Source organism: Colobus angolensis, unplaced genomic scaffold (assembly GCF_000951035.1).
Source record: "Colobus angolensis palliatus isolate OR3802 unplaced genomic scaffold, Cang.pa_1.0 Scaffold27, whole genome shotgun sequence".
NCBI lineage: Eukaryota > Metazoa > Chordata > Mammalia > Primates > Cercopithecidae > Colobus > Colobus angolensis.
The window spans coordinates 16,780,358-16,795,463 of NW_012115932.1; the positions used below are offsets into that span (position 1 = coordinate 16,780,358).

The following is a 15,106-nucleotide window of genomic DNA, read 5'->3' on the forward strand; positions in this document are numbered from 1 at the left end:
TGTTCCTTCCTGTATTCAACCATTCACTTCCTCACAATGTGGCTAGCTCTGCAGTGGGGGCTGGGGACACAGAAATGAAAAAGGCACGATGTTGCCCTCAGGTGGCTCACAGTCAGGTGAGGGAGGCCAATACCCTCTCCCCTGCCTCCCTCCCCCCTTGACTGTCTTCCTTTTCCTTTACATATGTATTTATTGGGCAAGAGACACACAACTATGCAGAGTGACAAGTGCCAGGAAGGTGGCTGTTGAGAGCTCTGCGGGAGTCCTGAGAAGAATCCCCAGCGGTCACTAGAGGCCTTGGCGAAGGAGATTTCCAGGAGACTCAGCATGGATATCGAATCTTCCTATTGGAGGAGAAGCTGTGAGTCATAAGCCCCAAGCAGCCCTACAGACTTCCCCATGAATCACTCACTGCCCTCTTCTCTTCATTGGAGGCACACGCCATGGGGAATTCTCCTTCAGACGGGAGGGAGGAAATATGGGGGAAGTGGTGGGAGGACAGGGCTCAGAGTGGAGTCCCCGAGGTAGATTTTCCCGTTATCTTTCTAGACACAAAGCCCTGACCCCAGAAGCTGAGCCCCAGGATGGCCCCGGTCTTGAATAGCCAGGACCCTCATGTGGCTTCCTGCTTACAAAGTGCTTTCACACACTTTATTTCATCTGCACACCACTGTGTGTTATGGGAAGGTCTCCAAATTGCTTTATGAGGAAGGGAAAGAGGCTGGTCGAGCAGAAGAGAATCACTTCCCCCTAGCTTGGGCCCAGGACCCAGTCAGAAGGGAAGGGAATTGTCCACAGCCTGCAAAGATCTTTCACTTATCCATCACATTCATTGAGCACTCCCCTGCATACCAGGCACTGTTCAAGGGCAGGATGGCCAAGGTCCAGGCAGAAAGAAGAGCATGGGGTCCAACGCAGGAGTGAACGTTGCCACTGCTAGATAAAGCAATGAGGCCAGGCTGCCTAGAAGAGATGAATGAGGGAGAAGAGTGGCAAAGATGCAGTCAGAGATGTGCAGCAAGACAAATATCAGGTCTTGTAGCCTTTGTTAGGATGTGTCTTTTAGTCTGAGTGAGATGAGAGCCATGAGAGGGTTTGAATAGAGGAGAAAAATTATCTGATGCACTAAAAGTTTCCCTCTAGATTTTTAAAAGCCTGACTCCCTTCCAGTCATGGCAGAGCATGTAATTCAGAACAATTCTACTGGTGAGGACAAGGTAAGTTGGACAAAATATTAACATATTTTCGTTTAAAGGCATTATGACACTAAAAGGCAGTGAGGAACTTTGGGATCAAGACCTGGGAGAAGAAAAGTCAGAAGGATGAGCTGGGCACGGTGGCTCACGCCTTTAATCCCAGCACATTGGGAGGTCGACACAGGTAGATCACCTGAATTCAGGAGTTCGAGACCAGCCTGACTAACATGGAGAAACCCCATCTCTATTAAAAATACAAAATTAGCTGGGCGTGGTGGTGCATGCTTGTAATTCCAGCTACTCGAGAGGCTGAGGCAGGAGAATGGCTTGAACCTGGGAGGCCGAGGTTGCAGTGAGCCGAGATCACACCATTGCAGTCCAGCCTGGACAACAAGAGTGAAGCTGTGCCTCAAGGTAGAGAGAGGGAAGGAAGGAAGGAAGGAAGGAAGGAAGGAAGGAAGGAAGGGAAGAAAAGGAAGGAAAAAGAAAAGGAAAAAGAAAAGAAAGAGAAGGAAAGAAACAAAGAAAGGAAGGGAGGGAAGAAAAGGAAGGAAAGAAAGAAGGAAAGATCCGAAGGATGAACACAGCCCTTGGGGCCTCTTTTCCCCAAAGGGTATCTGCCAATTCTGAAATAAAAGGATCAAAGGTTAAGAAGTTGAGTGGAGCTTTTAAAAAACTCATGGGTCTAATGGGATGAAAGTTAAAGCTCAGGGCACACCAAGGGGGAACCTGGCATACCCCTATGCTTTTGGGAGTATTACCCAAAAAAGTAATCCAGGCTGGAGGGTCTGGTAAACCCACCAAGCTTTTAGTTGAAACTCCAAAGGGGCACACCCTTGGACTAAGAATGAACCAGTCATAACAGGATCTAAAGCCCAGCTTCAAGTCATCTCAACCCATCTCCATCTCTGATTGGATTAAGGTGATGTGGGGTTCCTAACACCCCTAGACACCTTCTACAAATGGAAAATAACATTATCTTAAGCTTCAAATAATCTCTAAAATTTTTCATATACAATGCCTGACAATCAACCAAAAATATAAGAAAATGAAACATAATCAAAAATCAAGAGAAAAAATAGGCAACAGAAATAAACACAAGGATATAGATGGTTATTGGTTACACACATTAAAATAATTCTGTTTAATATGCTAAAGTATATAGATGGAGACATAATAACTGAAAATTATCCAAGGCAAATGAAAGGCATCAAACCACAGATTCAAAAACCTCATGAATCACAAGTAATATATACAGTAAAAAAAAAACTATAGGCATATTATAAATAAAACTGCTAAAAATCAAAAACAAAGAGAAATTCCTAAAGTACAGAAAAAAGACAGGTCACCCTCAGAGGGACAACAAGGCAGTTAGCTGACTTCTCAGCAGATGTCACAAGTCAGAAGACAATGGACCATATCTTCGAAGTTATTAAATAAGGTCAAAACTTGAATTCTTTACCCAGGAAATATTCTTCGAGGCTGGGCACGGTGGCTCATGCCTGTAATCCCAACTCTTTGGGAGGCCAAGGCAGATGGATCACCTGAGGTCAGGAGTTTGAGACCACCCTGGCCAACATGGTGAAACCCTGTCTCTACTAAAAATACAAAAATTAGCCGGGCAGGGTGGCAGACACCTGTAATCCCAGCTACTCAGGAGGCTGAGGTAGGAGAATCACTTGAACCCAGGGCGGGTGGAGGTTGCAGTGAGCTAAGATCACACCGCCACTGCACTCCAGCCTGGGTGACAGAGCAAGACTCCATCTAAAAAAAAAAAAAAATCTTCAATAATGAAGATAAAAACATTTGTAGGGAAGTAGAAACTAGAATTTGTCCTCAGAAGCTAACACCCTAAACACAATACTAAAAGGAGAGCTTTGCCTGCTGGTCGAGAATAGACATAGAGGGGCAGTGCTGAGGCAAGGAAGCCAGCTTGGAAGCTTCAGTACTGTAGGCAAGATATGATGGTGGCTGGACCAGAGAGGTAGGTTTGGTCTCAAACTCCTGGCGTCAAGTGATCCTCCTGCCACGGCCTCCCAAAGTGCTAGGGTTACGGGCATGAGTCACCATGCCTAGCTCAGAGAAGTAGTTTTGGAAGTGATGAGAAGTGATATATTTGGGAAATGGATGTGTTTGAAAGTGGACCTCAATTTTCCTTTGAATTAAATATAGGTTATGAAGGAAAGGGAGGAGTCAAGGATGTCTCCAAAGTTTTTGACCTGAACTAATGGAAGAATGAAGTTGCTATTAACAAAGGTGGGAAGACCGCAGAAGGAGCTGGTTTTGGGTGACTCAAAGGTTTGTTTTTGGAATTGCCAAATTTGGGAGTCTATTTGACAAACAAATGGAAATGTCAAGGAAGCTATTGGCTATTCAAGTCTGCAGTTAGGGGAGAGGTCTAGGCTAGAGATATGGGTTTGTTCCCTTTTTTCGTATTTCCCTTATAATGATGATGATAACGACAGTGATGGTTAAAATAGCTAACATTTATTGTTAACTATGTGTCAGGTACTGTGCAAAACATTTCATATATACCGTTTCATTTCACATTTCATACCATGTGAAGCAAATAATTTTTTTTTTTTTTTTTGAGACAGAGTTTCGCTCTTATTGCCCAGGCTAGAGTATAACGGCACAATCTCAGCTCACTGCAACCTCCACCTCCCAAGTTTAATCAATTCTCCTGCCTCAGCCTCCCAAGTAGCTAGGATTACAGGCATGCGTCAACATGCCTGGCTAATTTTATATTTTTAGTAGAGACAGGGTTTCACCATGTTGGTTAGGCTGGTCTCGAACTCCTGACCTCAGGTGATCTGCCTGCCTCAGCCTCCCAAAGTGTTGGGATTAACAGGTGTGAGCCACTGCACCTGGTCATAAAGCAAATACTTTAACTCCCTTTTTAGAGATGTCAAAACTGAGGGTTTGAGAGGAGAAATAATCCACTCAAAGTCATACAGACACTAGTTGTACCTATCAGTTTTGTCCCAGGTGTTTGGAACAGAATCTCGAAATTCCCTTTGGTGGTATGATTTTCACATCTACTGGGTGTTTTACAAACCATGGGTACTTAAAATATGTTTATTGGATGAGTGAATGGTGTCGATCTTGGTGAAATTTTTAAATCCCATCTTTGCAGTGTGCTGCACTGCAGAGGGCTGTGCAGGCTGGGAAGGAAGGAGGGCCCAGGGATCAGAAGTATGCAATGCCCCCACAGGCCCTTGTAGGGAACCCATTCCTGCAAGAACCAGTCACATCTCCGTAACACCAACCGACCTTCTGAAGGTCCAGGACCCCTCACTACCTCTTCCCAGAAAGTGTCTATTTCCTCCCCACTTTGTCTCCCTGAACCAGCCTTCAGGAACCCTGGGGATTCCAGGACCCTCCCAAGCTTGGGTATGGAAGGGACTTAGCACTGGCAGAAGGGTGGGAGAGGAGAATAGATGAGGTTCACTGCAGGTGCTTCTTACACATGAGTGAACTGAGGCCCCGAAAGGGGAAGCAGCTTGCCCCAGGTTAGTGGGACAGGGCTAGATGGGCTCAGAACGGAGGCCACTTCTCCAAAGCTCTGATGGCTCAGAGAAAAGCGTTGTATGATGCGGGCCCAGGGTGTCACTTTGGCGATGAAGCCCACTTTTGTTTTCCTTTGCCAGACCACTCGGGCCAGTGGGGGCGGGGGGTGTGCTCCTGCTTGAGGGACAGAATGGGGAGCAGCTGAGTCACAAGAGAACAATATTACTGGGTCATATTACAGATTGGGAAAACTGAGGTTAAAGAGTTTGATAGCAGGCCAGGCACCTTGGTTCATGCCTGTAATCCCACCACTTTGGGAGGCCGAGGCGGGGCAGATCACGAGGTCAGGAGATCGAGACCATCCTGGCCAACCTGGTGAAACCCTGTCTCTACTAAAAATACAAAAATCAGCTGGGCGTGGTGGCACGTGCCTGTAATCCCAGCTACTCAGGAGGCTGAGGCAGGAGAATCACTTGAACCAGGGAGTCAGAGGTTGCAGTGAGCTGAGATCCTGCCACTGCACTCCAGCCTAGCAGCAGAGCGAGACTCCATCTCAAAAAAAGAAAAAAAAGAATTTGATAGCTTACACACCACTAACAGGTGGCAGAGTCAGGACTTGAACGCAGGTCTAGTCAACTCCAAATCACGTACTGTATCCACTAGTCCACAAACATACCTCTCAAACCTCAGGTCTTCGCTGCTCTCCTGGCCTTGGAGCCCTCTTTCCAGTTCACCTCTCAAATGGGCAACTGGGTTATATAATTCAGGTCTTAAGTTTATCCTACCTTCATAGCCTTCATCCTTATTTTGTGAATATCTTATTTATGTACCCCCCCACCATATATAGTGCCATGAGATGGCAAGTGACAAAGTAAAATTACTTTTGCTGTTTAGCGAAAATAGTAAAAGTAATTTTAGCTACTTATGAGTAGGAATTTTGTCTTGCACCAAAGTATCCCCTGAGACTATATTTATCAATATTTGTTGAACGAATGAATGAATGAATGCGTGAGTGAATGAATGAGTGAATGAATGTGTGGGTCTCCTGCCTAGCTTTAAAAGTCACAGTCAAGGAAAAGGTGGCTATAAGGTTATCTTCCTTGGCAGAGCACAGTTTAGTCCACTGTGGCGCTAGCACAGAGAGCACACCCTTTGTTCTCCACAGGCTGGAAGACACCTCCTTGGCCGTCAGAGGGGAGCAGGGCTGCTGGTCTGCACCTACAGGCTGTTCTCAAACAGACTCGCCGCAGAGCTCCGGGAAAGATGAGCAGCCCTCCCACCTGCTCTCCAGAAAGCAACCTGCAGAGAAAAACAGCCCGGAGTGACCTGGATCCACCCGGCGGGCGTGAGGCGGGGCCGCAGCAGCATTGTTTGCCTCTGTGTATGGCAACCAGAAACCACCGCAGCCAGCACTTCTCAGAGGCACCCCGCCCCCCTTTATTTTAATCTCCTAAACTGATTTGTCAGCAGCAGGAAGTGACATGACAGCTTTCCTCACAAAAGGGAAACTCCTCCGCGTTACCATGGGGATGGAGGCCACTGTAGGATCACAGATTTATATAATCTTAAAGGTGTACACACAATGATGTCAATGATGTCATCCTCCGACGGGCCAGGGGAGGGAGGGAAAGGGACGCCAGAGGCTGCAAGTCCAAAGCAAATTAGCTACGATTTGCAAAATTCCAAGGAAAGGAGAGGATGCGGTGGAGGTGGCGGGTGAGGGGGTTGGAGGTATTATAATGAAATAATGGGTGCCTGGAAACCACAGAAAAGCATAAAGTATGCATTGATGCATTTTCTGCATCCCAGAATTAGAGAGATGGGAAGAACAGTACTGAAATCCAGTGCAAACTGGTCATTTTATGGAGTGGGAAAACTGAACCAGGAGAACTGCCAGAAGTCATTAGGACAGAGACAAGGGGATGGAAACATTTCTCCATGGCCCATTGTGTGCCAGGCACTTTACATTCATTGGCCCATGTCTTTCTCACAAGTGAGCCTCAGCTTTGTCCTCTGTAAAATGGGTATTACTGTCAAAGGTTACTTAACCTTAGCAGTACCTGGCACACAGTGCTCACTCTAAAACTGGCAACCATCACTGCCACATTATCAGTATTAAAAGTCTTATTTCAATCTCTTCCTGGGAAACAAACACGTTAATAGACTTTAAGTGTCTTTCTTTTCATCAGGAGGCATTATTTTTTTCCCAAGAAAAGCAGTCTGAGGCCAAATATGACATTTTCTGGAGGGTCTGAACACAGTGACTCCAGTACATGGGGATCAGGGGTTATCATCCCTGGCTCTCAGGGCTGGCATGAGGCAGAGTGGCTTGAGCTGGTATAAGTGAGTGACTTGTTTTCACTGGCAGCTCCCTTAGGCAGCCGCTGTATTTTTCCACTGCGTGGATCACACTGGAGATTAATTTTGGTTCAGCCAGTGCCTGCCAAGCAAAAACTGAAGGCCCTAACCCACGGGGAAGTCAGCCATGGCATCTGTCACAGACTCGATGTCGCTGGTACATTTCCACGGACAGAGATATTTACAATAGTAAATTTCTAGGCTTTGATAAAAACATTGGGTACGATTTGTTTTGATAAACATGAATATACTTGTAATGGGAAACCCAGCTGAGGAAATGAGTTTGCCAGCCCAGGGAATCTTAAAACTTAGAACACAGGGATCTTTCAGACCCTGGGAGTCAAGTGGCAGACAGTGAGCCAGAGGGGCAAAGTCAAGGACACTGATTCTGTGTAAAGACCTTGAACAACAGGACAGGACCAGAACCATAGCACAGGGTGCTCCTGGATAAGGTGAATGGGGTATTTCCTTTTCTGCTTCCCATAGCACTTTGTCCAGAAACAGAGTGGGGTGGGGCGCTAAGGGGCCAGTAATTCAAGAACTTCACAGTTTCTTAACGCAACATTGTAGACTGGATTACAGGTTGTTAGCAATTACATCTTTTCTGTTTTTTGCCTGCTTGGCAAAGGAGTACAAATTCAGAATATTACCCTAGATCAAGTTAGGTTTAATTGCTTATCTTCAATAAAATTATGAAATCAGGTGACCTGAAGGAGACAACCAGCAAAAATGCCATGTCTATATGCAGAAACACCAGCGTGAATGTCCTCCACAATGTTAGCAATGGTCAGGTTGGGGACAGGCTGTTGCAGGTGATGTATTTGCATGGTATTTGCTTATAGTGCTTGAATTTTTTTTTTTTTTTTTTTGCCATTCAATTTCTTATTTTCACAATAACAAAAGCCTTTTTAAAAGCAAAAAGATAGGTCAGGAGTTCAAGACCAGCCTGACCAACACGGTGAAACCCCGTCTCTACTAAAAATACAAAAATTAGCCGGGCATGGTGATGTGCACCTGTAATTCCAGCTACTTAGGAAGCTGAGGCAGGAGAATGGCTTGAACCTGGGAGGCGGAGGTTGCAGTGAGCCGAGCTCACGCCATTGCACTCCAGCCCGGGCAACAGAGTGAGACTCCATCAAAAAAAAAAAAACCAAAGAGTGCCATGAGATGGGCAAATGAAAGTCCAGAACAGATGTAGATTCCAATTCCCCTGTTTCTGCCACTTAGCCATGCTGGGTCTCAGCATCTCATCTGCAAAAGGCCTTGCCGAGTTTATCTGGGGGCAGGTAGCACACACTGCCTTATATCATGTGTTTGGAAAAACTTTTGTCTCTTCGTAACTCCAGCACAGCTCAGAGATGGTCAGGCGACTTTTTATATTAACCTGAGGAGGGTATTAAATGAAAAAGGCAATCCAGGCAAGTGGCGATTTCCTCCTAGCTTTAGCTCTGGGGACACCTTAGCATCCTGGGTGACATGGTAGGTTACAGAGCTGCTAAAATGGGCATGGGTAGACACACTGATCCAATACTAAGAGTTCAGTTGTAGCGTCTGGTGTTTCATGATACTCACTTGTCTTCCTCCCTTGCAACTCAGCCATTTCACGGGACCAATGGGCCGCCACAGGGCATGGGATCAGATCTCAACACATTCTGCAGGCCCTTGTTGAAATTCTTCCCTAGTTCACTAGTGGGAGAGGGACTGGGTGTGGTTGCCAAAGAAATAAAAGCATTGAAATTTCAATAGAAATGCCATAATTTATTCCATTGTATAAAAAAGTTATCCTTATGTAACAAAATGTCTTCTTAGAAGAAGAAATATATTATTTCAGGTCATAAATAATCAGCAAACATACAACTGTTGGCAACTAAAAAAAAACCCCAACACTGGTATTTTCCATCAGTGCTGAAAACAAACCTGCTTACGATATATTTACAGGATAGTACAGTACTCAAAAACAAAAATTGAGGTATTTGGTTCTTCTAGGAGTAGACAATGACATTTGTGGAGGCACGCACCTCCACAAAAATAAATAACGTATATTCTCATATGTATATGTGTCGTCGGGAATGATAATACTGGTAGGTATGTCAAGCATGAAGAGATTCTACAAAAAACAGGGGCGAGCAAAAAGAAACCGGCTCACACACAGAGTCCTTTCTCTTCTGCCCCATTCTGTCAGAGGGACTTGATGTACCCCACTACATATTGGTCCCGAATGTGCTGAGTTCAGCAGATGTCTTGACGCTAAGTCATCACAACGACTGCTTAGGAACCCAGTGGAACTCAGGTGAAGTTAAATAAATAAGGACCAGCCCTCTCGAGCCCCTCCCAGAGTTACTGCATTTCTCCTCTCAAGGAGCCTGGAGTCCCAGTGGCATGTGAAGAGCCTCACCTCCCACAGCCTTTCAGCAGCTGGGAGAGGTCGTGATGGGACTCTGAAGGTAGCTGAGCGCACTGTTCGTGGAGTGGACAGGGATGGAGACGGGGAAGTTGAACACGGTGGTGGTGGAAGTGCCTCGGTCCAGCACAGCCATGGCGGGGCTCCCAGCCTCTGCCGAGCAGTGTGGGGCCAGCACCTGGGACTCAAACTGCAGCAGCTGGCCCATGAAGCTGAAGTTGGGGGAGATGATGCTTCGCCTCTGCTTCACAAACTCAAAGGCCTCGTCTAGCTTGACTCGGTTAGTCCTCATGAGGTAAGCAAGGCAGATAGTAGCTGACCGGGAAATGCCTGCCTGGCAGTGAACAAACACCCTTCCTCCAGCATTCTTGATGGAGTCTGGAAAACAAAAGGAGCGGCTGGTTACTCGAGAGCTCAGGAGAACCACCCCAAGCCCAGGTACAGTATATCTGAGAAAGGTCAGGTGTGTCTTGTCTAGAAATGGTCAATATCACCACATGCCATCACATGGCTACTGTTCAGGGAGGTAACGTGGGCACTGCGCAAAGGATGGCACAGGATTTAAACTCAGACTGGGGATTTCCACTCAGCAGATAGACCAGTCAATTCAACTTTGTGAGCCCCAGTTTGCAAATCTGTAAAGTGGGACATCGAATCAAATTCACATTTTGCAGGAATGTTGCCCACACCAGACTGATACTGAATGTCTGGAAGAAGGCTCAGAAGACTTCAAGCTCTTGCCACAGAGGTTGGGCTTAGGGGCTAAAATGAGGAGAGAGGCAGAAAAGCCCCAGGCATCCGTTCCATTTACCTATGAAGTCAATGGCCTCGTTGAACCAGGAGCTGATGTCTGCCTTGTGGTTGTCCTCCACAGGGATGCTCTTGTACTGGTAGTGACCCTCAAAATGGTTGGGACAATTGGCTGAGACGTTGATCAAGGCAGTGATGCCCAAGGCATCCAGCATGTCCTTGCGGGAAGCGTGATAGGCACTGCCCAGGTACAGAAAGGGCAGGATTTCCACCGGGCCACCCTGAAATCCAGAAATATCCAACATTCATCAAGCTCGCTCAAAGCCAAGGCCAGTGCCCACACCCACAAAAACTTTCTGCTGGAAAAGTCAATTTCAGATACCGAGTGAACTCAGTTCTGTTGCTGGAGGATAAATAAATAGGGGACTAAGCCCATTTGCCTGGGCAGGACCAGCAAATTCATTTCTGTAGAGCCTACAATCATATCTCTGTGTCCCCTCCGTTATAAATAATGCTGCAGATCACTTTCTATATTCTCCCTGGCATTACTCCTCCATGCCTTTGCCAGTTCTTACTTCTCCCCTGTGGCAGGGACACCTACTAACCTGATCATAGAGTGGGGTACTGCAGGAACTGCACCCAGATTCGGCGCTGTCAGGGACGCTAGTACTCAGGGGAAGGCTGAGCCCCATGGGGGTCGACTGTTTGCTGCACAGCTCCGGGCAGGAAGCCGAAAACGCTTCGTATCCTCCTGGGAATACAAAGACATTTTTTTTTTTTTCCTCATTAGTGACGCCGGGACGGGGCACCTTCATACGACTCCCCCACCCACCAAGGGCTGGAAGTTTATTTACAGCGGAAAGGCCCAGGCAAGTCTTTGTTCCCAAACAAAGCCAATGACAAGTTCCAGAGATAAATGTACTCCAGCGCCCACGCGCTGCAGGTGGGGCGACCCCCCGGGAGCCAAGAGCCGGGGGTACTGGGCAAAATCTCAGGGGTGTGCGGCCCGCCCCGAGCTTCCCTGAGGGCGTACCTTTGAGGAAGAAGACTTGCGCGGCGCGCGCCTCGCGGCAGAGCGCGCCGGCCGCCAGAGTCAGGGTGCCGTCGCGCTTGGCGCTGTCCAGGGCGGCGCTGCGCTCGTCCAGCAACACCACGGCGTGGTAGGCGCCGGCCAGCAGGCGGCCGCGCAGCTCGGCGTTGGGCACGATATGCTCCAGGCCCATGGCGCCCTTGGCCCGGCGCCGCACGATGGTGCTGAAGCGCACGTTGACAGAGCCGGCGATGTGGCCGGCGTTGAAGGCGAAGAAGGAGCGGCAGTCCAGCAGCAGGCATTGCGCCGCGCGCTCCCTCAGCAGCGCCCGCAGGCCTCCAGCGTCCAGGGTGCCCACTTCCATGACCATGGCCGGCCTCAGCGCCCCCAGCGTGATCGGCCCTGCGGTGCTCTTTGTCTATCCTCGGGGCCAAGGGCAGGGCGGCGCCTTTCGAGAAAAGCTAGACCCCCGGGTCTCTCTGCGCCGAACCAAAAGCTGCTTTTGGACTGAGAGAGGAGCGTCACGCGGGGCTCTGGGCTCCTTGGCTTCTTCGCGGTTGCCCCGACTGCCCCTTCGAACCACGTCGCACACACAGCCCGAATGTCCTTCGCAGCGAGCCCGGTCCGGGGAGCTCGTTTATATGCGGCCTCTGGGGGACGGGGCGGGCCAGACCCGCGCGCAGGGGGAGGAGGGTGTTTGTTTGAATGGTGATCACGTGACGGGGTGGTGACGTCACCCGCCCGGCCCGGCCCGGCGCCGCCGAGCTAGAGGAGAAGACGTCATCAGCCTCGGAGCTGGGTCCGCTCGCTGCGCGCTGGCTCGCGGCCCCGGCCCCCGCCCTGCCGTCCGGCCTGCTCTTGGCGCGTCCCCAGGGACTGGGCCCGCGCCGCGCTCCGGGCCCAGCGGGGAGGCGGAGGGCTCGCTGCCAGCTGAGGCTGACCTCTGGGATGCTAGCGGCCGGGAGAATGGGCGACGTGCCACCCGCCTTGGCCTCGCCGCTCCTCCGTCTCTCCCTCTCCGAGACCCCTTCCCCGTGCCCCTCGGCCTTCGACCTGAGCCGAAAGGGGCTTCCTGCGCTGTTGCTTCCTCTTGTGCCCCTTTCTCTCATTTCCTCATCACTAACAGGCGGGGAAACTGAGGTTCCCCAAGCGAAGCTACTGACTTTCCCAGAACCACACTACTGGGGTGTGGGGTGGGGCGGCGCGGGGGGGCAGCACAGAGGCGCCTAAGATGAAGTTTAGAGAAAAATGAACAACTCTGCCGATAGAAAAGTCGTTCCTACCAAGAACGACTCGAGAGGTTCAGAGCAATGCTTTCCTGTTTCCCAGACTTTCTTTAAGGTAGCTTTAAAATATCTACATTTGCCATGAAAGTGTAAGCGAGCAAACCCCCACCGGGGATAATGCTATTCCTAGTCTGTGGCCCCCAGAAGACTTGGAACCAAGGAAGGCAGGTCAAGGGGCTGAAATCCCGGTGGGGGGTCGCAAGGCCCCGCGGTGGATTCCCGGGTTTGGCGTTTGGAGGGGTGAGGGGCGACCCGCACGCGACTCGACGGCGCCCCCCAGGGGCCGCCCGACACTTTTCTGTCACCTTGGCTCCAGACCGAGCTTCTCCATCCCTTTATTACACAAATTAGGCAGTATACTGAGTGAGCGCCCACTAAGCGCTGGGCTGGGGGGCTCCGACCCGGAACAGAAGCCGGCCCCAACCCTCGCTCCCTGTCGTCGCTTCAGTTATAGGCTGAAGGCAAAATCCAATCCTGGGCCGTTCTGGGAGGATTGCCAGGACATGGATCGCAACGCTTGGGAAGACCCCCCCTCCAACGCCCAGCGATATCCGTGCCCTGAGTCCCAATGACGGCCCCCTGGACAGCACAGCCTGCTGCAGCGACGCGACGCGCTAGGTACACAAACATAAACATTGCGCCACCCGCCCGGGTGCCGAGTCAGGAACATTCTGCGGTTTCCTCCCCTCCTGGGGGAGGGGATTTCGCTGGCCACCCTCTGTCGTCGCTGTGCGAGCTGTATCACCAGAGGCAACTTCTGCATTTGCCTCGCTTAGCTTGTGTGTTTTCGCCTGCGCAAACGTTCTGCCTGGATTCTTCTAGAAGAGTTCAGGGAATGGAGTGCTTTTTTTAAAAAGGGCGTTTTCCACCTTCATTTGAACATTGGTCGAGGACAGCAAAGAGGTCCTCAGATAAGAGCAACACCCTCCCTGTATGGAGAGATAGAAGAAAAAGAAATGATTTGTTTATACTACTTATTCAGCTGAGGAACTCAACATACTTTTTGCGTTGAATCATAGAATGTTACAGCTGCTGACTTTTCACTGCATACCGACTTGATTTGTCCCATTTTTTTTTTCTCTCACCAAGAGCATTCATTATACCTTCCCCTACCGAAATTTTTCAACAAGAAAACTCTTTTAAGGCTGGGTGCTGTGGCTCACACCTGTAATCCCAGCACTTTGGGAGGCCGAGGCAGGCAGACCAAGAGGTCAGGAGATCGAGACCATCCTGGCTAACACGGTGAAAGCCCGTCTCTGCTAAAAATACAAAAATTATCTGGGCGTAGTGGTGGACACCTGTAATCCCAGTTACTCGGGAGGCTGAGGCAGGAGAATCGCTTGAACCCCGGGAGGCGGAGGTTGCTGTGAGCTAAGATCATGCCACGGCACTCTAGCTTGGTGACAGAGCAAGACTCTCTTTAATGCCATTATCACAGTATTAGTGGCACAGCCTGGCCCTAGAGCCAGGTGTCTTCTGGCCTCTCCTCCCTTGCTGGAAAGAGTATAAGAGTAGACTTGAACCCTGTCATTTTGCTGCTGGATGGTCAGAGGTGAGTCTCGACCCCTGCTGAGCCTCCAAACCCTCATCTGTACCGTGGGTCTACACTGGCCCACTTTGTAGATGGTTTGAGGCCCAAGTGAGAGATGGGGGGATTAGGGAACCCAGGCCCTACCCCACCCCTGCTCTTTATGATTCACCGTATCTCTAGGGTTTCCCCTTCCCAGCAGAATGGTTCTGTCCCTGTGTCTTTCAGAGACTTGCCTCAGAACCAGGGAGAAGGTCACTGCAAGCCATCTGCTTATGAGAGACATCAATGGACAGGGGCCCAACTCAGGGAGAGCTCCTCTTTAAGATCCACTACCACACAGTGCTCAGGTCGGTGGGTCACCTGCCTGGAGGCAAGTGGTAAACGTGTAGCCACCTAGGCCCCCAATCCAGGCAGTGGAGATGCTGCTGCTTCTGACTGAGGATGGAGCCAAAGAGAGCTCAGCATAATCTGGTCTCTGTAACCACAGGAGTGAGGGACTGGCCTTGTGGGCCTGGCTGCCAGAGGGAATGAAGCAGATAAATCAGTGGATGTTGACTCAGGGGAGAGAATTGGGCCTTTCTGACCTGGGCTGTTCCCAGTTCTACCTAGCCCTGCTTAGGAATAAACCTGGAGGCAGTGTGGAGTAGCGGGAAGAAGGGTTCAGAGTTCTATACTCCCCCAAAAGCTGGCCGGGATTCCCTACCTTTAATGTGTGGCCTTGAGTTAAGTCCTCCCATGGTGCTGAGCTCCACCCCCTCCTTCCCATGATGGAGAGAATAATAACAACATACACCTCCAGGGACTTTGGGGAGACTGGGTGTAGCCAGGGTTGGCCCTACCTCATAGTCCCTGTCGTAATCCTGCTCTCAAAGGCAACTTAGGATCTCTCTTGGGATCACAGTTTGAAAAGAGCGGAGCTCCCCCTGATGACAGTCAGAAAGAGGCCCCCGATCACTGTCTGCTCGGTGACCGTAGGCAAGCAGCTTACCATTTCTGAGCGTCTGTTTCCCCATTTGTAAACTGGGAATAACATCCATTTAGGAC

General features: G+C 49.7%; 1 protein-coding gene across 3 annotated transcripts; it reads right to left on the reverse strand.

Moving 5' to 3' along the window:
* Nucleotides 1-8,801: 8,801 nt before the first annotated feature.
* DUSP1 (dual specificity phosphatase 1) lies at nucleotides 8,802-11,914 on the reverse strand. 3 transcript variants are annotated; one of them, XM_011947797.1, is made up of 4 exons: nucleotides 11,249-11,914; nucleotides 10,821-10,966; nucleotides 10,277-10,496; nucleotides 8,802-9,843 (listed from the first exon to the last, which is right to left on the reverse strand). In XM_011947797.1, the coding sequence occupies exons 1-4, from the start codon at nucleotides 11,613-11,615 to the stop codon at nucleotides 9,473-9,475; spliced, it is 1,104 nt and encodes a 367-aa protein (XP_011803187.1). In that variant the 5' UTR covers nucleotides 11,616-11,914; the 3' UTR covers nucleotides 8,802-9,472. The 3 variants fall into 3 exon arrangements, with proteins under 3 accessions (XP_011803187.1, XP_011803186.1, XP_011803188.1); XM_011947796.1 differs by having other exon boundaries at nucleotides 10,821-11,914; XM_011947798.1 differs by lacking the exon at nucleotides 10,277-10,496 and having other exon boundaries at nucleotides 10,821-11,914.
* Between the last annotated feature and the right edge of the window lie 3,192 nt (nucleotides 11,915-15,106).